Source organism: Anolis sagrei, chromosome 4 (assembly GCF_037176765.1).
Source record: "Anolis sagrei isolate rAnoSag1 chromosome 4, rAnoSag1.mat, whole genome shotgun sequence".
In the NCBI taxonomy this organism is placed as follows: domain Eukaryota; kingdom Metazoa; phylum Chordata; class Lepidosauria; order Squamata; family Dactyloidae; genus Anolis; species Anolis sagrei.
The window spans coordinates 140,773,047-140,795,345 of NC_090024.1; the positions used below are offsets into that span (position 1 = coordinate 140,773,047).

At 39.7% G+C, this 22,299-nt stretch overlaps 2 protein-coding genes across 2 annotated transcripts; one reads left to right on the forward strand and one right to left on the reverse strand.

Moving 5' to 3' along the window:
- Window positions 1–14,807, forward strand: FASTKD3 (FAST kinase domains 3). Its single transcript, XM_060774062.2, has 7 exons — window positions 1–58; window positions 4,661–6,130; window positions 9,076–9,161; window positions 10,114–10,288; window positions 11,797–11,866; window positions 12,709–12,823; window positions 13,640–14,807. The coding sequence occupies exons 2-7, from the start codon at window positions 4,687–4,689 to the stop codon at window positions 13,736–13,738; spliced, it is 1,989 nt and encodes a 662-aa protein (XP_060630045.2). The 5' UTR covers window positions 1–58; window positions 4,661–4,686; the 3' UTR covers window positions 13,739–14,807.
- CFAP90 (cilia and flagella associated protein 90) lies at window positions 14,640–21,237 on the reverse strand. Its single transcript, XM_060774060.2, has 3 exons — window positions 20,454–21,237; window positions 16,629–16,745; window positions 14,640–15,360 (listed from the first exon to the last, which is right to left on the reverse strand). The coding sequence occupies exons 1-3, from the start codon at window positions 20,823–20,825 to the stop codon at window positions 15,181–15,183; spliced, it is 669 nt and encodes a 222-aa protein (XP_060630043.1). The 5' UTR covers window positions 20,826–21,237; the 3' UTR covers window positions 14,640–15,180.
- Window positions 21,238–22,299: the final 1,062 nt, after the last annotated feature.

Here is a 22,299-nt window from a genome sequence, read left to right on the forward strand (position 1 = left end):
CTCTGGTTCTGGTGGGCGGGACTCCAAGGTGGCGGCGTGGTGGACGAGGAAGGCTGAGGTAAAACTGGCGGAGAATGTGGGAAAAGAGCGCGAAAGGGGTCCTCGGGGGGAGCAACACAATTCTTACGTTGAGTGTCCTTCTAAAGGCCACCGTCACCTTTTCCTACAACAGGGAGGGTGACCTTGCTGTACTTAAATTGGGGTTAGTACATAGTTGACTTGAAAGACTACGGAGCCTCAAAAGGGCCAAACTTCCTCAGACTGTTTACATTGTAGCCAATGAGGCTACAGCACAGAGTCGTTCTAAAAGGCAGCTGAAAGGAGCAAGGAATAAAGATAATATATGCAAAGACACAAATCATACAGCAGCATATTGCAGTAAATGTGGCCCTGTCCCCTGTTTGTCCAATTAAACCGGATTATTTTCAGTTTGCACAGCCCAAGGAGGGAGACAGGGCCCTCGAAGAAGTGAGAGCCACCAGACAAGGTTGAGAGGAGACATGACAGCCATGTATAAATATTTGAAAGGATGTTATAAGGAAACAGCCTTGTTTTCTTCTGCACTGAAGTCTAGAGGCCCTTTCTGACTGGCATATAACTCAGAATATCAAGGCAGAAAATCCCACAATATCTACTTTGAACTGGGTTATCTGAGTCCACACTGCCATATAATCCAGATAATGTGGGATTTTATTCTGCTGTGTGGAAGGGGCCTAGAGGCCCTTCCAGTCAGACCCTATATCCCAGGATCTGATCCCAGTTTTTCTGCTTTAAACTGGATTATATGAGTCCACACTGCCTGATAATCTGGAATAAGCAGAAAACCTGGGGTCAGATCCTGAGATATAGGGTCTGTCAGGAAGGGCCCTAAAACTTGAAGCAATAGGTTCAAATTACAGAAAAGGATATTCCAATTGAACATTAGGAAGAATTTCTGACTGTATCAGCTGTTCAATAATGGAACTCTCTGCCTTGGAGTGTGATGGAGGCTTTTAAACAGAAGCTGGATGGCTTGGAAGCTTTTAAACAGAAGCTGGATGGCCATCTGTTGAGGTGCTTTGGTTGTGCTTTTCCTGCATGGCCGGGGGTTAGACTAGATGGCCCTTGTGATCTCTTCCAACTTTATTATACTATATCTATATCTATATCTATCTATCTAGATTGAGCATCTCTTATCCAGAAATCAAAAATACTCCAAAACGCTGCATGAGAGGCTGAGATAGTGATACTTTCTGATTGTTTGACATTCAAAAACTTTGTTTGGTGCACAAAATTATTTAAGGTATTATATATACAGGTGAACAGGTGATGAGTACAAGGTGCATATAAAACAGAATGACTTTCTTGTTTAGTCTTTGGTCCCATCTCCATTATATGTCTCATTCTCAACTCCCCTCCTGCACGAAAGAAGTTCTTTTCATCTTTTTTCCCTCAAAGAGGACTTTCTGGGATTGTTGTAAATGTGTTCCTTCAAATCTCTTGCCTTGTGAAAGAAGGAAAAGGGGGTTTCTGCAATTGGGGTTTAAAGGAAGAGGTCTTCTAAAAAATGCAGAATGCTTCTCCTTTATGAAAAAGAATAGCTTCTGCGTTGTATGGCCATGTTCCAGAAGCATTCTCTCCTGACGTTTCTGGAACATGGCCATACAGCCTGGAAAACTCACAGAAATCCAGTAATTCTGGCCATGAAAGCCTTCGACAACACATGGGATCACTTCTGTTTGGGGAGGGGGGTTGAGTTAAGAGGCAATATAGTGTAATGGCTTGGGGGTTGAATTGTGACTCTAGGTTTGGATTCCCTGGTCAGCTTGGAAAACCTTGGGCAAGTCTCAAGCTGAATCTGCACTGCCATATAATCCAGTTTCTGAATCCAGATTATCTGCTTTGAACTGGAGTCTATATTGCCATATAATTGAGTTAAAGCAGATAATCTGGATTCAGAAACAGGATTATATGGCAGTGTAGATGGGATGCATCCACGACAGAAAAAGGCAAAAGCAAGCCCCTTCTGAAAAAAACAGGCTGCCAAAAAAAAAAAAAAAACCTTCATACATCCCCTTTGGGGAGGTAAGCAGGGTATAAATAAATATAATAATAAATAATAATTGCCCTAAACCAGAAACAACTTGAAAGAATGTAACAGCAACAAACCCGAAACAAAAATAGGTATCAGGTTACTCATACACTGAATTCATATTTGGTTCATACATTACAGAAAAGCGTATCCCTTCCTTCTTTCCTTCTTTCCTTCTTTCCTTCTTTCCTTCTTTCCTTCTTTCCTTCTTTCCTTCTTTCCTTCTTTCCTTCCTTCCTTCCTTCCTTCCTTCCTTCCTTCCCAAATTCTCTGTTTCCTGGCTACAATCCACAATCCCTGTGCAAAAGAGATTGAATTCACCAAGCTATAAAATGGGCACAATTTATATTCTGTCTTGTTTTGCACAATTTGTTTTGAAAATTGTTTATTATTTTATATTCTGGTGATCTTCAATATCCCCTAGCCTAGAGCAATGTTATTCAGAGTGGTGGTGTGTGGATCAATGCCAATCCATTGGATGCCAGTCCATTGCAGATTACCAGTGAAGAAAGAAACAGTTACAGCCAATAGGATAAGTATTTCCTGGCACACTGGAAAAAAACTGTCTGATGTTCTACTACATCAGATTGCTTGGGGAGCACCAAATGTGGAAGGATTAAGAAATGTGCAGAAGCTGTATTGAAGTTTCTTACCTAATTGCTGGAAATCAGATTGAGATTCCCCTTGTTCTTCTGTTCAGGTTTTTTTTTCCAACACAGACACTTTTTTTAAAATAATTTTTATTGAGGTATATTCATACAAGTATATAGGTTAAAAAAAGGAGGGACAAGGGGGATTGGTAAGGTCAGGGTTAAAGGTGAGGGGGCAGTTGAAGGGATAAATTGGGTTGGGTAGAGGAGTGAGAATTGGGTTAGGGGAAGAGGGTGCGGAGAGTGTATAGGATCCAGGGGGAAGGGAAGGGAGGGCGGGGATATGGGGGGGAAAGTGCGGGGGATCTTCTGACTTCCATAATCTCCTTCTCTTTGGTTCCGTCTTTTTATTTTCTTCCTTTTTCTGAAAAACTCATTCTTCCTCCTCTTTTGTGTCTTTCCTATCTTGGTCTTCTGTTAGATATTCCTCATATGGCTTCCAATCCGTTCTTCTCATTGGTTTTCCATATGAGTCTTTTAATGCAAACGTCAATTTGTCCATATCTTTAATTTCTTTCATCTTACTTGTCCATTCCTCTTTTGTGGCTACTTCTTTCTGTTTCCATTTTTTTTTGCCAAAACTATTCTTGCTGCTGTGATACAATAGTTGAACAAAATATCCTTATTCTGATCTAATTCCAATTCCTCATCTATTATTCCCAGTAAAAAGTATTCTGGTTTCATGTGAATCTTTGTTTTTAAGATCTTTTCACATTCTTGTTTTATCATTTTCCAGTATGTGCTAATTATGGGGCATGTCCACCATGCGTGGTAGAACGTTCCAGTATGTAGTTCACATTTCCAGCACTTATTTCTTACAGTATCATACATCATGCCTAATTTTTGTGGCGTCATGTACCACCTATAAAAAATCTTTAACCAATTCTCTTGCATATCAGTCGAATAAGTATATCGGATCTTTTTTGTCCAAATTTGTTCCCATTCTTTGTATTGTATTTGTCTTCCTATATTTTAGCCCATTTAATCATACATTCTTTTATTATTTCTTTTTCGATAGCCCACTCTAATAATTTGTTATATATTATTGTTATATATTTTTTCTTTTTCCCTAAAATTTGGTCCCATATGTCTTCCTTTATCATAAAGCCTAATTTTTTGTCTAAATTGTAGTATTCTTTAAGTTGTAAGTATTGGAACCAGGATACGTTTGTAAATTGGATGTTTATCTCCTCTCTTGTCTTCAGTTGTAGTTCATTATCTTTTTTCTTTAATACATCTTTATATATTGGCCAGTTGGTCCATCCTAACAGTCTTCTTTGTTTCGCTTCTAATGGTGATGCCCATAGTGGTGTTTTTAGATACATTCTTGTTTTATATTTATTCCAAATCTTTATTAACGCTGCCCTAATAAAGTGATTGTTGAAGTTCTTTTCTTTTAGTGTTTGGTTGTACCACAGGTACGAGTGCCACCCAAATCTGAGGTCAAAACCTTCAATTGTTAATATTCTTTCTTTTTTCAATGAAATCCAATCTTTCACCCAAGAGAGTCTGCTTGCTTCGTAATATAATTTTAGATCAGGTAAACCCATTCCTCCTCTATTCCTTTGATCTATCATGTTTGTGTACTTGATCCTTGGTTTCTTGCCGTTCCATATAAATTTCGAGATCTCTTTGTTCCAATTATCAAATAATTTGTTATTTCTAATTATGGGTATGTTCTGGAAGAGATACAGCATTTTTGGTAGGACATTCATTTTTATTGTTGCAAAAAAAAACCAAACAGACACTTTTGACAAGCACCCTCTGACAAGAAGGTGAGAAGAAGCTGATGGTTTGATTCTGTGCCCAACCCATTTTGTTTTAAGAGAATTGTGTTATAGCTGAAGCTGTGCACCTTGCTCTTTCTTCTCAAGTTGCTTTTTTGTTTTAAATGATTGCACGCCATATGGTGATGCTGACCTTTTTTTTCATTTTTCAGAGGGCAGCGTTCACAGCTGATACGAGATGGCCTTGACAAATTTCAGATGTTTCCAGGCGTGTATTTCTAGAGTTCAAGCATGCAGACAATTACTGACTGGAAGCAGAGCCTTGATCCTCTTCACTCAGCCAATTAGCTCACCCAAGTTCTGCTTCTGTAGTTCTTCAGAGCTGCAAATGGTATGTTCAGAGACTGGTTTTCTGCTCCCTGGTTGCAGAAATTACCATATGGAACTGGGAAACCATCTCAGCTCTGTTATAATAAGAACGGAACAGCTCCACGAAGAGGCAGGCAGCAATTTAAAATCTAATAACAAATGGGCAGATGAGCAGATGTTCTTGAAGCAACTGAACCAATTATCTTCATACAAAGACATTTCCAAACTTATACATTCATTAGAAAGCTTATCAGACACAATGGTGGCCGCCACTCTTCAACGACTATGTGATGTTCAACTGGAGGACAATGTACTGAAGAATCTTGAGGAGGTCATGGAAGATGAAGTCTTCAGTTCCCTCTGCTTCCAGCTGGAACAACAATCTCCTAATCTTTCAGATTCCGGGCTTGTAAATGCATTAAATGCTCTGATAAAGTTGCGTGTGGACCCCTGGAGCACCCTGATGGTTCGCTTAGTATCAGAGAGCCAGGAGCGTCTAGATAAGAACCAGATGAGTATTAAAAATTTGTGTGTTCTTGCAGAAAGCGTATTTAGCCTGGAAGGTCCAGGCTGTGCTATGTTAGAAGAAATTATGGCTCAAATTCAAAGTGCAAACCTTGAGGACTGGAAAGTAAATGAAATTGTCATGGTCTACAGAATTCTGCAGCTGGGAATAGGGGAAAGGGGGAAATACCAGGACTTACTAAACAAAATGAATGATATCGCTGTAACTCAAGTTTCTCAGTTCAACCCCAGACTGACATGTACTGTATTAAATGCTCTGGTTGTTCTTGATCAAACCCAAGCCCTTCCCCTTGTGATAAAACTGTGTAAGCATTCAATACGGCATGTCCCCCACTTTACAGATGATGAGCTAGTTAATGTACTGGAGGCTTTTATTCATTTTGGACACAATGATCAGTTTTTTACTGAAGCTCTGGAAAGGCATGTCACCAAATGTGGCTTCACTATGCATCCCAGCACACACTCTAAAGTCATGCAGTACTGTAGCAAGAAGCACATCCTCTCCAAAACCATTTTCAATGTGGTGGCTGAAAGTTTTGTCTACAACGCCGACAACTTCACAACAACTCAGATAGCTGAGCTGGTTGTCCCATTTGGAAAACTCAACTATTTACCACCATCTGCTCCATCTTTTTTCCGAAAGCTCGAAAGAATACTCAGCACAAGATTTGTTCAATTTCAGCCTCATGTGCTCTTGAACCTTCTTCATTCCTGCACGCTTCTTGAACGCTATCCACTAAATTTTCTGGCAAAAGTATTTAGTCCCTATTTTCTGCAGCAGTTACAAAGTAAGTGCATTAAGATTGTATTTCTGTTACAACTTTCATTTTACAATTGTTTTCATAGTATGTTTCTGGGATGTCCTTACAAAGATCAACATGTTGACACATTTCAAGGAAGTAGCTGTTTCCATCTGCTTCAGGATAAAAAAGAAGGGAAAAATTAGTTTTCAAAATTGTCAAGATCTAATAGTTTAGTTCAACTTTTGTGGACTGCCGACTACTTCTTTAGATGCATAGCTATACCCTGGGTAGGAAAACATGTATATGTATATGAGTTGTATGTAAAACTTAATAGAAATGCAAAATATGATAGCATGTTGATGGGATGATCAATTTTAACGCTGATCACAAAATGTTTTTCAAAGCATGGCATTGAGTAATAAGTTGAGATCTTAATAATGAAAGTGTAACTTTATGGTAACTTCTGACAGAAGTTTTCATGTCAGTTGGGTTCACTGTTTTCCATGTTCTCTTTCCACAGTATGTTCAAAAGAATACCATTCACAGATACAGGCGTTATACAGTACTCAAATGGATGTGGATGCGAAATTTGGGGGGGGGGGGGGAAGGTTCACACATTACTTAGAACACACAACTCAGAAATATATACTGTTTCCAGGAATGTTGGTTCTACTGAAAATAGACTTTTCTAGAAGAAAAGTGCAATAGCACAACTGAAATGGAAGTTTGAATTTAGTACGTATAGGCTACCTAGTCAGTGACTTGTATACATGCACCTTGTATTACGCAAGTCCCTTTTCAAATACAGCATGGAGAATGTTCATGTTCTGAGCTTCCAGCAGAAGGAAATGGCAGGAATTCCCCATTTAAAAGCACACCCTAATTTCTCTCCCAACTGGGGCCCCTTCCACACAGCTGAATTCAATCCCACATTGTCTGCTTTGAACTGGAATATATGCAGTGTGGACTCAGATAATCCAGTTCAAACCGGATATTGTGGGATTTTCTGCCTTGATATTCTGGGTTATATGGCTGTGTGGAAGGGCCCTAAGCTGAGACCAGTGGCTTCTCCATGGTCTGAATTGCCTCCTTCCACTTCCCCTGCACTGATAAGAGACAGTAGCAGGGGCCCATTTTGCAGTTTGACAGCTCCCAAATAGTGGAGAGATGTGGAATTGTGCATATTTGTAGGATCCTGACAGGTCTGTGTGCAATGAAGTGGCCGTCTCTATTCAGACTTCCCCTAATAGTTGAAAATTTTTGAATGCATCTTATCTTTGTTCAGACATCTTCTAATAACTGGAGATTTCTGAATGACTCCCCATTCTGCCCATGCCCCCAATCTCCTCTTAAAATCTTTGTTCCACAATAGCAATTTTGAGATTAGTAACAGAGTATCCTGGGAAATTGAAGTGTTCCATTTCTAATGTCCTGTTGTTTCAATTTATTCTGTCACTTAGAGATAGTCTTGTTTGTTCTATAAATCCTTTAGAAGGGCATTACTGACAGGCAAAGGCATTTCTGACATTGGAATAGGAACAAATAAACACACCTCTGATGTTGTGGGTAACATTATTAGGGCCTTTGATGCTGAGTCAATATGAAGACAGAAATCGGCCTCTGATTTTGTTTGGGAGATTATGATGGCCTTGAAAATAGTTTGTCTGTTTTCCCTGTTTTTCCCCCTGCAATGTGAAATCTCAAGGGAGCTGTGACATCTTGTAAGATGATGGTGGGAAACTTTTGTCCCTCCAGTTTTTTCAGACCACAACTCCCATCAGCCTCGCCCAACATGAGCAGTGGTAAGGAACTGTGAAAGATATAAACTTAAATATCTAGGGAAGTTGTTGTAAGGCACATTGTCATGTCACACAAAATAGGACCTAGCCTCATGTTTCCTCAGTGCTCTATAGAAACTGAGAATCCATCTTAGATTATGCTCTAGAATTTGGGACAGGGAAACTAATGCAAAAAAAAAAAAAGGTTTTACAAGAGTTAGAAGAGAACCCCTGATCTGGAACATCTTGAATTCTGTTTGAATGATCTGGGAAGCTGGTCCAGCATAATAGCTTTGATGCAAAGCTGTGAATAGAACTGTTTCAATTTGAACCTTGGTTCTCCCTTGATTTCACCAAGTTGCCTCAGGGCCCTTCCACACAGCCCATCTATCCCAGAATATCAAGGCAGAAAATCCCACAATATCTACATTGAACTGAGTTATCTGAGTCCACACTCAGATAATGTGGGATTTTCTGCCTTGATATTCTGGGATATAGGGCTGTGTGGAAGTGCCCTCAGCTAAAATTCGCCAACCCACAGCTCTAATATGTGTGGAATAACAGTCCTTAGTTTTGCAGGACATTGAAAGGATTATAACAATGATGAAGCAGAGGTTGGCTACCTTTGGTTCTCTGGGTACTCTGGGCATCAATTCAGTTCTTCTGGGCATGCTTGATGGGGATGGTGGAAATAGTCGGTAAAAACACTTGGAGGACTATACTTTCTTTATTCCTGGGATAAAGAGTGCTAAGTGCTTTAAGTTCTTGAAAGGACTATGCAACTGTTGCATTTTCCTTTGACTGCAGAGGATACTGCAAATGTCAGAAGTGCTTCCGCTTTGTGAACAGAAGGGATGTAAGCATGTAGGAGAAATACTCATTCATCCTTATTTCTTTTTATACTTACATCCATTAAAAGACATGTTCTAGTTAAATGAGTTCATCTTGCAAGGTAGGAGTTCATACTGGGGATTAGAAATGGGATGTGACAATTGGGAATTGGGTCCTGTAATTGCTGTGACTGAAGTGAGTAAACAGTGTAACAGATTTGGGAGTGAACTGTCTGTCTTGCTTACCATCATGTTAGATGTGGGTTTGTATTGCTGTAAAGTCCTTTAAAGCTGCTCTATTCTTGGGACAATAGTTTGCATTTCTTTTTTTAAAGTTAACAAGACCTATCTTGATGTGTCTGTGTGACTCTTTGTATTTCAGCCAAAGAACCTCACTTGAAGAAGCTAGTTCTTTCGCAACTGACCCAGATGTTTCTTACTGTTATACTGGAGTGCCCATCTTATGACGTAGGAAACAAATGCTGCTTTTTGTTTTTGCTTATGTCTGATTCTATGCATGTTTACTCGAATTGATAAAATTGCCTTATTATATGAGCAATTTACTAATGCTACATATTAGTATTCAAAATTAGCAGTAGTAATAATGATTATCACTGGTACATTAGGCTGAAATAATGTTGCTTCTTAGTTTCAGGGTATGCCAAATCTCCATTGATATCTTCCATTGATGTCCCTTTTCAGTTTGGAATACAAACAGGAACTTCTCCAGAAACATTCCCAGAAATAAATCAATGGGAGGCAAATCAAGTAGAGAAACATGGCACACACACGTATACCCCATAATTTTCCACTATTAAATATGGTCCTCCTGAATATTCACATTAGGATTTCACTGCACCTATTACTCTTTCAGCTCAACATTGCATCTGCACAGGGATGTTAATATTTACCTGCTTCTCCTCTGGAATGAAGAAAAATAATTTCCACTGTTTTTTCCTTGCTTTAGAAATAATGAATATTTCTGCACAGTTATCAGCTGTATCACCTAATTTTGGAGAATTATTCTGTGTGGAATAGGATTTTTAGTGTGTGAGAGTGGTAATTGTGTACTTTTGTAATAGTTTCCAGTCAGCCATATGGAGCTTTTGTGAAAAATAGCAGAGAAATAGACTTGCACAGATGACAGTACAATAGGTGTGTTTGTGTAAAATTCCACAATTCTCATATAAAATATTTATATGCAGAATAAATTTTGAAAAACATCAGTATATGTTAACACTAGGTAACGCCTATGCAAAACCCTTGCTGCTATATTATTTTTCCCAACCATTTCCCCCTCCTTCCCAATGATAGATTGCAGTTAACTTATTAAGCCCCCCCCAATACTGCTTGCTTACTTTTCCAATTTGGCTGGAGGAGGCAAATTTACCTGTTTTTCTTTTCTTCTTTTGTGTAATAGGGTCCCAAGCTCCTTCCCAAATACCGAGTCAAGTCCTTTCTCACTCCAGGTCATTCCCTGGAGTCCTTGCCAGACGTGCATTTTTTCAGCAGAGTGAAGGCTGGCTTGGTTGATCTCCTGGGAGCCCGGACATATTTTGCCTCCCATGTGTTAACGCCATACTGTTATACTCTAGGTAAACAAAACTTTGCTCATTTTTAGTGGGACTGTACTTAAGTTTTGGTGCATTTGCAGTATGTCTTGTTTGGGTACAAAATGGCATTGTGTTAATTCTAGGGAAGACACGGCTTGTATGCCTTAGTGCAAAGCTTCTTAAACTTTTTCTACTTGTGACTCCTTTCTGTCTGAGAATGTTTTATGCAACCCCCGGTATATATGTACATGAAATAGCGTAAAAATCAAATATTTACTGTTAATAAATCAGCATTTGCAGGTCTTGCTAAACCAGTAGTTCTCAGCCTGTGGGTCTCCAGATGTTTTGGCCTTCAACTCCCAGAAATCCTAACAGCTGGTAAACTGGCTAAGATTTCTGGGAGTTGTAGGCCAAAACACCTGGGGATCCACAGGTTGAGAACCACTGTGCTAAACAGACAGATTTTATTTTTTGTGGCGCTGAATCATTTTCTGATGAATGCACTATAAATACTGCACAGGTTGTTGTTCACAGCTTGGTGTAAATGTCTGAAACAGCCACTAGGTGGTATTTTACTGTTGCCAAATTTCATGTACCCCAACATTGAGCTAAGAGGATCTCATCTGGAGTCCGAACCACAGTTCAAGATGTAGTGTCTTAGTAGAATGAAAAACAAAACAAGAAGCTACAGCAGGTCTTCCAAGCAGTTATAGAGATCTATTTAGGTTTCAGTCCAAGTAAACAGCAGGAAAGAAAATACATCTTCTTTCCAGCTTTCTATCAGCCTGACTGTCACTTGTGAGCTGCCCATCATAAAAGAATATGGCCTTAAGGACATTTGGATCCACCACACCTATGTGTTTTGTGTGAATGTCACGTTCAGCCATACATAGTGTATGAGCAATGGGCAACCTATTGCTCTGAGGATACCTGTAGCCCTTGGCCTGACTTTGACTCATGCAAACACATTCTGCAAGCAGTCAGTTAAAGCTGTAGGCAAAAGCAATCCATTCTTCTCCCTAAGTTTGCTAGACATTGAAGAAAGTGAGGAGAGAGGGAGGAAAGAAAAGGGAGGAATACGAGAGTGGGAACAGGATGTGACAAACCATTACCACCTTGTAACCCCAATAGTTATCACTCAAGATGATGAAATATTTAAGAGAGAAAATGTTCTCCACCTTCATGCCTTCCTGAAATACAGACATTACCATCAAGAGAAAACCTCTTTTATGCCACCCAACTTTTCCGATCTTCCTTTCATTGCCATCCACATGCAAAATGATTGATTTGGAAATTGCTTTAAGTTATTAGCCATGTTAAAAATGAAATGTCAGTGTTGTGTAATTTAAAACAACAACTCTCCTAACCTTTGCAATATAAATGTTTTCTCAGTCATTTCTAGTGTAGATTATCCAGGAGTTTGTCAAGATACTCCCAGAGTTAAGCACAAGCAGGAAGAGAAATGCTGATGTGTCTGTGGCTTTAGCAGTAACATATACAAGATGTAATTACTGTCAAAAGAAATCTTACTTGTCCCTTTCTTGCACCAGACATTGAGATTAAACTCGATGAAGAAGGATTTGTGCTACCAGCTAACAGAAATGAAGATGTGTACCAAAGGTGAGGGAAATGAAATGGTTGGAGAATGTGTCTTCACAGATAGAAGTGAATATCAGCTCTGGAAAGCAACTCAGTTGCCATGCTCCACCCCATCCTTTGCATTTAAACTAACTGAAAGAAGTCATTCTGCTTCTCTGCATTTTTCTCCTCCCACCTCACCTACTCATTCCACTTCCATTCACTTTCCTAGCACTGTTGCCCGAGGAATAAACAAGCATGGTTCCTACCACGGCAAATGGAGAAGGAAGGGAACCACAGCCTTCATATATAACTGCTAATTCAAATATTTCTGGCATAGGAGACTGGGATATGTGAACATAGTTTTCCAGTGAATGGGTAACAGCAGCAATATACCAGAAAAAAACAAACGTTCCATCTGTTCTGCTCATGCTCTTGAGACCTGCTGGAAATTGCTGTTCTGTCATCAGGTCCAGCGTTTTTGCTAAAATGAACTATTATTTTCTTGTGTATCCTTTGCACAAGAATATTTAAAGTGCTTGCAGCTGCTGTGGGCATTAGAGGATTGTTGCACGTGTTGTCATGCTCTAGCACACCCTTGGCGATAGCTTTTGTCTAAAATGTCCCATGCTGAAAAACAGAAGAGATGGATCCATCCAGGGATGTAAACTCATAGTTAAAGGGTATTAAGGGTTGGCTTCCCCTTCAATATTCAAATGGTGTTTAAATGTTACTAAATTAATTAAATTAAACCTTGCAGAAGTGTTAGCCAAACTGTATCAGAAAAGTATGGCCAGGTGTCTGCATTATCCCAGACATGTAATATCCTAAAAAGGACTAATTACTCTATACTCTTCAATCATATTTTGTATTTTAATTGGCAGAATAGCTGTCTGCATTGATGACCAAAAGAGATTTTGCGCCAACAGTCACAATCTTTTGGGGAGAGAGGCTATTAAGCAAAGACACCTGCGGCTCCTTGGATATGATGTTGTGCAGGTAAATCTTCAAAGAATTTGTTCAAAAACAAATAACTGCCGTGCCATTTGGGGGGGGGGGCAGGGACAAGAGGCTGCACAAAATGTGTACATGGGTGGGAAATGGATAGCATATACACAGAGAAAATAAGTAGCAAATTACAGTCCTGAATCAAGCCAATGGCTCACCTTGCTCCAGGATTGTCAATACTATCAGGTAATGGCTCTCCAAGGTTTCAAACAGCAGTTGTGCCTCAATATGCTGCTTTTTGTGTGTCAGAAGCGACTTGAGAAACTGCAAGTCGCTTCTGGTGTGAGAGAATTGGCCGTCTGTAAGGATGTTGCCCAGGGGGATGCCCGGATGATTTGATGTTTTTATCATCCTTGTGGGAGACTTCTCTCATGTCCCTGCATGAGGAGCTGGAGCTGATAGAGGGAGCTCATCCACCTCTCCCCGGATTCGAACCTGTGACCTGTTGGTCTTCAGTCCTGCCGGCACAGGGGTTTAACCCACTGTGCCACCGGGGGTGCCAAGATGCTGCTGATTCAATCTGGGATCTTCTGCTAGTAAAGCATGTGCTTCATTGTTAAGATGTTGCTTCTCCCTACATATTAATTCCATTGATTTCAGTCTGACCTGTTTAGAACCTATCTTTATTTAGTAAATCTGCCTATGTTAAAAGAAAAGATGTTGCTTCTCCCTACATATTAATTCCATTGATTTCAGTCTGACCTGACCTGTTTAAAACCTATCTTTATTTAGTAAATCTGCCTATGTTAGAAGAAAAGGATTATTTTGTATGTTTGTAATGGATTTTTCATTTCTTTTAACTTTCAGATTCCATTTTTTGAGTTTGAGTCATTACACAACAGAGGTGACATACTGGAATATCTGCACAGGAAAGTCTTCCCCAGCTCATATAGACTTAGCTGGTGATGCAACAGCAGCCAAATACTGCTCAAATTTCTGTAGGGACTGTGGCTTATTTATTTTTAAAAGCTGTGCTACATACTGAGATTAAATTTATCTTGATTTCTATTTCTGCCTTCCAGTAATACACATGAGAATTATGTAACATTATGATAAAATACAACCAAATTTTCTGAGTATGGATAAAATGATTTTTTTTAAAAAAAATGGAAACAGTAGCAAGTTTTTTTCTTCAAAAGCACAGAGGACTGCACCGAGAAGTGCACAAGAGCACTTACTGCTAAAAGCAATGTGGAAGTTTCATCTTCAGTGTGTATATGTATATTATACTGTATATTATAATACACACATATTTGTATATTATATATGTGTGTATATCTATATTGTATAGTATATTATAATATACAATATACACATACACACATATATAATATACATATATGTGTGTATTATAATATACAGTATAATATACATATACATACATATATTATGTATTATATACATATAATATACTAGTGAGTATAATATACTAGTGAGTATAAAATAAAAGTATTGTGTAGATTCTACACATAAGAAGTTTGAAAACATATAGCTGTAAAACTTTATAGACACCGTCCCACCCATCAGTCATCAGGCGCACCCATTACATGCAATGCTAGGATCTCTTTGCCTTTCTGAGTAATGTTATGTGTAGACCTGAACTATAATCAATTTAAGTGTGAAATCATATTAAATGCATATTAAATGCATTTTCCCTTTAGTAGTTTTAGCAGATTTATCCTGTCAGTGTGGTGTGGCGATTTGAGTGTTGGACTAGGACACCAGAGGACAAAGGTCCACAATTTAAACCCACTTTACCTTGGGTAAAGCACACTCCTCAGCGGAAAGCAATGGCAATACTGAACAATTTCTGTGACGCAAAGCATGTGATAGGTTTATTTAGGGTCGTCATTAGTCAGATATGAATTGAAGGCACATAACAATTGCTAGAAGTATGTCATTAGCTCTTTGGAAGGTACGATTTCTCTTGTTCGTAAGGGAGCAAAATCATTAAATAAAAAGTGCTGCCAGTTTTTGAGGTTGATTTAATGATTGTTTCATTTATGAATCAAAGCTGTCATCTAAATATTTACTATCTACTTGTAGACAAACATATGGATACTTTAGCTAGGTGGGTGCACTGAAAAAGACAAATCAATTTTATCCCTTTCATGGAAGTAACTTCCGTTTTTTTAGTATTACTGCCTGATTTTATTCCCTTCCTATAAGTACAACATTGATGCAAGCTGCTAATTACACAAATGTGTCAAAATAAGTCGGCATAGCTGACTTGATGTAGCTCAAATCCCTGCAGTAAAATCATAGGGCTGATGTTACTACATTTTAATTGACAATAGTACACTACAGGGAGTTAAATGGAGGTCTGTTTTGCTCATGGCAGACAAGCCTTAAGTTGGATCGCCACTTCTGGTGATTTTCTTTATCAAGCAAGCAATTTGATTTTTCCTGTAGAATTCTGCTTGAATGTGGTTAATGCGAACATGGTCTCGATTGACCTCCTCCACAGGCTTGTCTATGCGCCACCCGTACTCAGAAGAGGACAAGACAGGTGTAGGCCTTGCTTTTTCCTGTAATAACATTTTGAAACGTAACATCTCAGTGTAAGAAAGTGAGAAGAAAAAAAAACAGTCAAACAATGAAATGAGATTTGAGGTTTAGCATTACTGGTTTCTTACATTCAGCCTGGAAGAATCACAGGCTGAAATGAGTAATTTCTGAGATACTTGGCCCAAGTTTTGGATCCTTTGGCTGGTAAGAGGAAGGATGGGCAAATCTTTCTAACTCACCCCCTGTTCAAGCAAACTATCAAAGGGAAAAGAGGGTAGGGAACATTTTTTTAACTGACAACTCCAGCTTTCAACCAGGGCATGGCTTTACTATGGCTTGTTTTTTAATTTTTCGATCGCTTATTTTTGGAAATGATGTAGGAGGAAGTCAACCACAGGTGTTCCAGTTTTTGCACAGCATTTTGTGACTGCCTCTGCAGCTGCCACAGTACCCTCATCTTAAAAAGATTTGGAATGTCAGCACTTGCTGAAAGATAACTGTATACTTTACTATTACTTCATTTGGTGGCTCAACTGAGATACCCAACTGAGGAAAAGAGCCCCTGTAATCTGAAACAAATTTCTGTTCATCCAACACTTTTTTTTAAATAAAGGTACTTCTTGCAAAAAAAAAAAGTATTAGAATACCTTAAAAGTAAAGGTTTCCCCTTGTCATTAAGTCTAGTTGGGGGATGGTGCTCATCTCCATTTCTAAACCAAAGAGTCGGCATTGTCCATGGACACCTCCAAGGTCATGTGGCTGGCATGACTGCATGGAGCGCTGTTACCTTCCCACAGAAGCAGTACCTATTGATCTACTCACATTTGCATGTTTTCAAACTGCTATGTTGGCAGAAAATGGTGCTAACAGTGGGAGCTCACTCCACTCCCTGGATTTGAACCAATGACCTTTCAGTTAGCAAGTTCAGCAGCTCAGCGGTTTAACCCACTGCGCCACCAGGTGGGTCTGATCTTATGTTTAGTTTGATCACATTACAAATGGATGGCCATCTATCAGGGGACTTTGTGTTTTTTCCTGCATGGCAGGGGGTTGAACTTGTTGGCTGCTGTGGTCTCTTCCAATTCTGTGACTATGATTAATGGTTCTCCCAAATAAAGATGCTTGGGATTCTGTCCTTAAGATGAAGCTTGCTAGTACAGAACAAAGTTTTGAGCTGTGCCGACAACTGATTTTATAATGGCTAAGATAACAAATAGAAAGGGAGGGGTGTAATTGTGGTGTCTGTCCAGCTGTATAATCCAGTCAATCATTTCAGCATAATAATTACCTCCTCATTAATACGAAGTCCCCTGCTTTTTGCATGCTCCCTGTCACACCGATGGAGTTTTGGATCATAGCCAGGGGGTCTTTTATAGATGCAGTCATATACGCAAAAAATTCCTGGCTTGAAACAAGAATGGAGATGTTGAGTTGAAAGAAATGCCATTAATTGTCAAAAGAACAGTACAGTATATGCCTGACACCAATTGATTACGTGGACATGTTGCCTTCGTGTGCAGCAGCAGCAGCATGGGACATGGCAGAGCCACAGTCCTTTAGGGATGGGCAGAGTAGCCTGGCTATCACAAGGACTAGAAAGCTGTGTAGACCTTCCATATTCCCACCTCACCTTATGGAATGTGAAGCTGTCCTTAATTAATATGTTTATAGCATTCAGAAACAATGACAGAAACTTTTAAAAATGACAATCAGGTTTGTAATTATAAACACTTGTGTCCTATTACAAGCAAAATAAAAAAGGAAGGATTTGGCTTGCTATGAGCCTTAGGCACTCATCTACTTCCCTGGTTATGAGAATGAGACTGACAGCAAATGGGAATAGGACAGTATCTCTGGTATTTTTTTCTCATCCCTCTTCACAGCCACTCACTGGTTGGAAAACATGTACATGGACTACTTGACCCACCTGGATCTCTTAAAGCTCAGGTGAGGTGAAAGACAATATCCCCATCACCAGTGCTGTGCCAGTTCAATGAAAAAGAAAATAAAAGGGTGCAACTCTAGGAAGATCTTGGAAGATTGCTGACTGGAAGTTTTTTTAGCATGTTGGCCCAGCAAAGTAACTTTTGTTAAGCTTAAAGAACATCTCCATTGCTTTGTCCGATTGCAGAGTCCTTTGGGATTCCTATGTCTTTGACAATATGGGGTTGTTGCACCCAGATTCTCCTTGCTAGGTCATACTTTCTCCTTCAGTGGTGCTAAATGAATGATGCACCAGGGAAATTGCATCTTGAGTTAAGCCAGGCTATGACTTCTTCAGGTCAGATATATCTTATTACTATTGCAATATAGATTTCAAAATGAAACTCTGGCTTTAGAATGCCCGCTGGGACTCAGTCCTGGTATTACACATGTAGCTCTTGTGGAGCAATTCATAATGCAATCTCTCAAGAACCTTTGTGATGGAAATGTCCCTGCCAGTGATAGGCTAAGCTTCAAAATGATTCTATTGTTGCTACTGACTGAGTATCTCCAATCCCAGAGAGAAAGAGAGGTAAAGGAGTCAGAAAGGAGGAACAAAAAGTTCTCTAAGAAGGTAAGATCTTGAGGGCTGAGAAGGCAGGAGGACCCGGCAGATTGTGTGTGTGTTTGGGCAGGTGAGTGGGAGCAGAGCTGTAAAAGCACATGCTTAACTGGAAAGAACAAGCCACATCGTTGACAGTGAGTCTCCACCCCTTGCAAATTCTTTGCCAAGGTAAGATGCACTTCATACCCATGGCAACCAGATCACAAAAGAGGCTTTATACCTCCAGAAAAACTAGCAAACTCAGACATTAGCACACTCGGGGAAAGATTGCATGCAGGGAAGGGTGCAATAGGGGTGAAAATGGGCTCCCGAATTTATATAATTGAAATTGTGTTTTAGAAGGACTAGTAGCATGGTGACTAGTACCCTCTTTGAGTCTGTGCTTATAGATCAGATTGCTCAATTGCCCAGTGCTGGCTGGGTTTGACAGATACACCTAGCTTTGGAACAAGATGTCTACAGGTCCATGGCTTTCCCTGCAGCAGCTTCTTGATTTTTTTGGAGTCTCTCTCAAAGGAAGTCAGGCTGATACCAACATTGTTGAGAACACAACAGGCAGCTATGATATTATTATTTCTTTATGGCTCAACTTTAAAAAAAATGTTTTTTATATTGTGATTTTAGTATGTGTTGCCTCTGTGGGCTCTGGTGAGTAAAGACATTTAGAAATGTCACCTCTCAATATTATTATCAGTGGTATCATCAGGAGTGGCTATAATTGCTAGTGATATATTGGAGTCAGAGCTCACAAAGTCAAAATGCCTTCTGCTTTACTGGGATCAATCATAAGATACCACTCCTTGGAGCTTTGCTTTAATCTTTAGGGTGGCTGACCATAGATTTTCTCTAACAAGATACTATTGTGAGCAATTCTTGTCATTATGTAAATAATTCATGGTTGCAATTTAGACCTATTAGCTGTACAAAAGATTTTCTCCTGGTTGGGATAAAAGCTGCTGTTAAGCCATCGCTGATATAAGTAAAACTACATAAAGCAGGGGTCCTCAAACTAAGGCCCGGGGGCCAGATACGGCCCTCCAAGGTCATTTACCCGACCCTCTGAAACGACTTGAAAGCACACACCAACAACAACAATCCTATCTTATCAGCCAAAAGCAGGCCCACACTTCCCATTGAAATACTAAGTTTATATTTGCTAAAATTGTTCTTCATATTAATTATTGTATTTGTTTTCACTACAAATATATGTGCAGTGTGCATAGGAATTCATTCATGGTTTTTTTCCAAATTATAATTCGGCCCTCCCAACAGTTTGAGGTACTGTGACCTGGCCCTCTGTTTAGAAAGTTTGAGGACCCCTGACATAAAGGAATGAAGTGGCACCTTTGAGATAACGGGGAAAAGAACATTCATAACACAAACCTTCATCAACAAATAACATCACCATCATTCATATGTGTGTATGTATGTGTGTGTGGATCTGTTTGTACCACAAAAATGCTGTTGGTAGGTGAAGTGGCCCTCTGCAATATCACTGGAAAAGAGAGGCGATGTATATAGGGGGAAGAGAGGAAAGAAGACAGGCAAGAAAGAAAAAGGAAGAAGAAAGTAGGAGAGAAGGGGGAATAACAAGGGGAATAAGTATGAGGGGAACAAAGGAAAGAAAGAAAGGAAAGTGGAACACAGAGAAGAATGAACAGATGAAGGGAGTGAAGTAAAAGAGAAAAATTAGGAAATTGAAAGGAAGGAAAAGAAAGAAGGAAGGAGGGGAAGTGTATGATGGGCAGGAAGGGAAGAACAAAAGAAAAGGGAGGAAGAGCCTTAAAGAAAGTCTGCCCACCACCATTGCCAGAGTGTTGCCATGGAGGCATTGTGAGATAGGCCTTCTTAGAGCTGGGGAAGGGAGAAAGTAGGTGGGCAGTAGTTCCAATTATTTATTTACTTCATTTGTATACAGTTCTTCTCAGCCCTTAGGCGACTCAGAGCGGGCTGGACAACACTGAGTATATATGCTAGTTTCTAACATAAACTTGCACGTCATCCATGAACGCTTTTGTCAGAAATGTATTTCCCTCACTTTCTCTCAAAGGTGGTGCTGGGATCCTTTATGACTTCTAAAACAAACTAGCACTGCAACTTTCCATTTTGTTCAGCTCAAACCAGCTGCTTGCCTTGAGGAAGGGGTTCTTTTGGGGTCATGGCTATAAAGACAGACATAAAAAATATCTGCAGTTTAAAATTTGCTAAAGCATCTCTGGTACTTTGAAGACACCAGCTCACAAAAGATCTCTGTTTGCTAATTCACAGAAATGCATTCAAACTATTGCTAATGAGGAAGGAGAAAACTCCCTGACTTTAGATCATTCTCTAAATTGGCTAATGTCAAACTATTGCCAGTGAAAGGTGGTATGTGTAAAAACTGCATATCTAGCACAGAGATAGTAATTAGAAACTCATGTCATAATTTCCTAATGGTACCTAAAGTGTGTTAAAGTGAGCTCTCCCCGCTTCAACACACACTTCTCTGTATGTTCCATCATTGCAACACTAATTTAGACTTTGAACCCTTCCTGCCCATTCTCTTCTCCACTGCTCTGAACTCACCTTACTCTCTTGGTGAAAATAGCTGAGTTCTGGAGGATCCATACGACGAGGTGGAACATAGCTGAAGGCTGACTGTGCAGAGAGTGGGAGTTTATGCTGCCTTATTAGTTTCTCATTGATGCCTCCCAGTTCCTCCACTTCTTCTTCCTCCTCGTCCTCGGCTTCCCCTTCCTTCCCATTTTGGATTCCTGGCATTCCCCAGCCAAGCTTGAACTGGCCGGCTGGACTCCCAACACAGCTTTCTTCCAGCTTGTATGTCTGCTGAGTTCTTTGGTTACTAAGAGACAGTAATGCATCCACTGTGATGTCAATCAATATACCCAGGGCCCTAGAAGGTGGAAGGAATTGGCTGCTGGGGAGCAAAAGTGCCATTACAAGAGCTAACAAATACACTTTCCCTGAACATGTAAAATGACTGTCATTGAGAGTACATTATTTGTGTACAGAGGTTGGCAGCCCAATCGCTTTCTTCTGAAAGGACAAAACAAAAGGATGACTGCATGGAGTGGTGCTTGGTAATGTTTTACTTCTAAATTAATTCACTGTGGAGAGCTTTCTGCATGAAACTGTCTGGTTTCCAAAATATGAGACCCTTCCCATCAGTGGGCCAACACCTTCAAGGAGGTGGGGATGGAGCCTAGAAAGTGACTTACTTTTTGTTGGAAAATAGCTGAAAGGTTCCCAAACAATGCAGACATTATTTATTTATCAAGCCACGGGGTCAATTTATGAATGATTCATGCTTTTGAAGAACCAGACCAGAACATCATGTACATCTTAGCTATGCTACTAATAAAGAGCACTGACTGGATGAATCAATTTTAAATCCTAACTGTGGGCATTCTACTTGTCTGACTATATAGCTGTGCCCCCCCCCCTCCAAATCCAAAAGGGCAAGCAGCTGGAAGAAACACATAGCAAACAAATCCCCATTTGTGGACTGAACCAGGGTGGAATTTAGCATAGTGTGTCTAACCCAACAGTCTGAAAATCTCAATTTTCACTATAAACAACTCCCCACCCCTCAAAATACCGCATTACTTATGCAAACAGCAATAGATTTGCAAGGGTGACAGCAATGTCTGATGATAATCCTCAAATACAGAAGGTCATGTTGAGCGAATGTCCCCCAAAAAATATACAGCAGAGTAACTTATTAGTAGCAGCATGACCCAGCAGCAATAGCCCAAAGTGATAAAAAGAACAAAATAATATGTAGTAAAATAATATGCTTGCACTATTTACAAGAACAAGGTTTCCATAACACAAATGAAGTGTTTCATACTTTCTTCTTTACTTTCATGCCAAGCTTCTTCCTCCTGCAGATAAACAGCTTCTAGCTTCACTCTCACAGAGCTTCTTTTCACACTAAACTTACACAGAAGCTTCACAAAAGTAGCTTTACACAAAGCAGTCTTCACACACTGATTTTCAACCTGGAGCTTCTCTCAGCAAAGTTTCTCACACTAGGCCCTCTCACAGACTAAGGCCTACATCACACTGTGAGGCCTTCTCACAGACTGAGACCTTTCTCCCACTGAGGTTTACCTCAGACTGACTGCTATTAAGCTACATGCACATCTGCTTATATAGAACTGCAGCTTTTGCTGAGTCATTGCATTCATATAACCCTTTCAGTGCTTGACTCACTTTTTTAAAATTAAAAAATACCTTGTTAATTTTTAATATTTCTGACAGGTCAAAGGTGGGAGGTATGAAACCAAAGCTGACTATTTGCTTTGGTCCTCAAAACAAATCACTAGACTCCGATTTTAAGCGTATCATTGGGCTTTTAAAAAGTAAACATTCCTTTCACCATACCTCAGCCAGTAAATATTGAAACCCT

Bases quoted from the DNA above. Each gene is read 5' to 3' on its own strand.
- FASTKD3 (XM_060774062.2), top strand. From the start codon at position 4,687: ATGGCCTTGACAAATTTCAGATGTTTCCAGGCGTGTATTTCTAGAGTT. The intron at 11,867-12,708 runs GTGAGGGAAATG...TTTAATTGGCAG, and splicing joins AATGAAGATGTGTACCAAAG to AATAGCTGTCTGCATTGATG. The intron at 12,824-13,639 runs GTAAATCTTCAA...TTTAACTTTCAG, and splicing joins TTGGATATGATGTTGTGCAG to ATTCCATTTTTTGAGTTTGA.
- CFAP90 (XM_060774060.2), bottom strand. From the start codon at position 20,825: ATGGCACTTTTGCTCCCCAGCAGCCAATTCCTTCCACCTTCTAGGGCC. The intron at 16,746-20,453 runs GTGAGTTCAGAG...TCTTGTTTCAAG, and splicing joins ATTTTCACCAAGAGAGTAAG to CCAGGAATTTTTTGCGTATA. The intron at 15,361-16,628 runs GTAATTATTATG...ATGTTATTACAG, and splicing joins GACTTCGTATTAATGAGGAG to GAAAAAGCAAGGCCTACACC.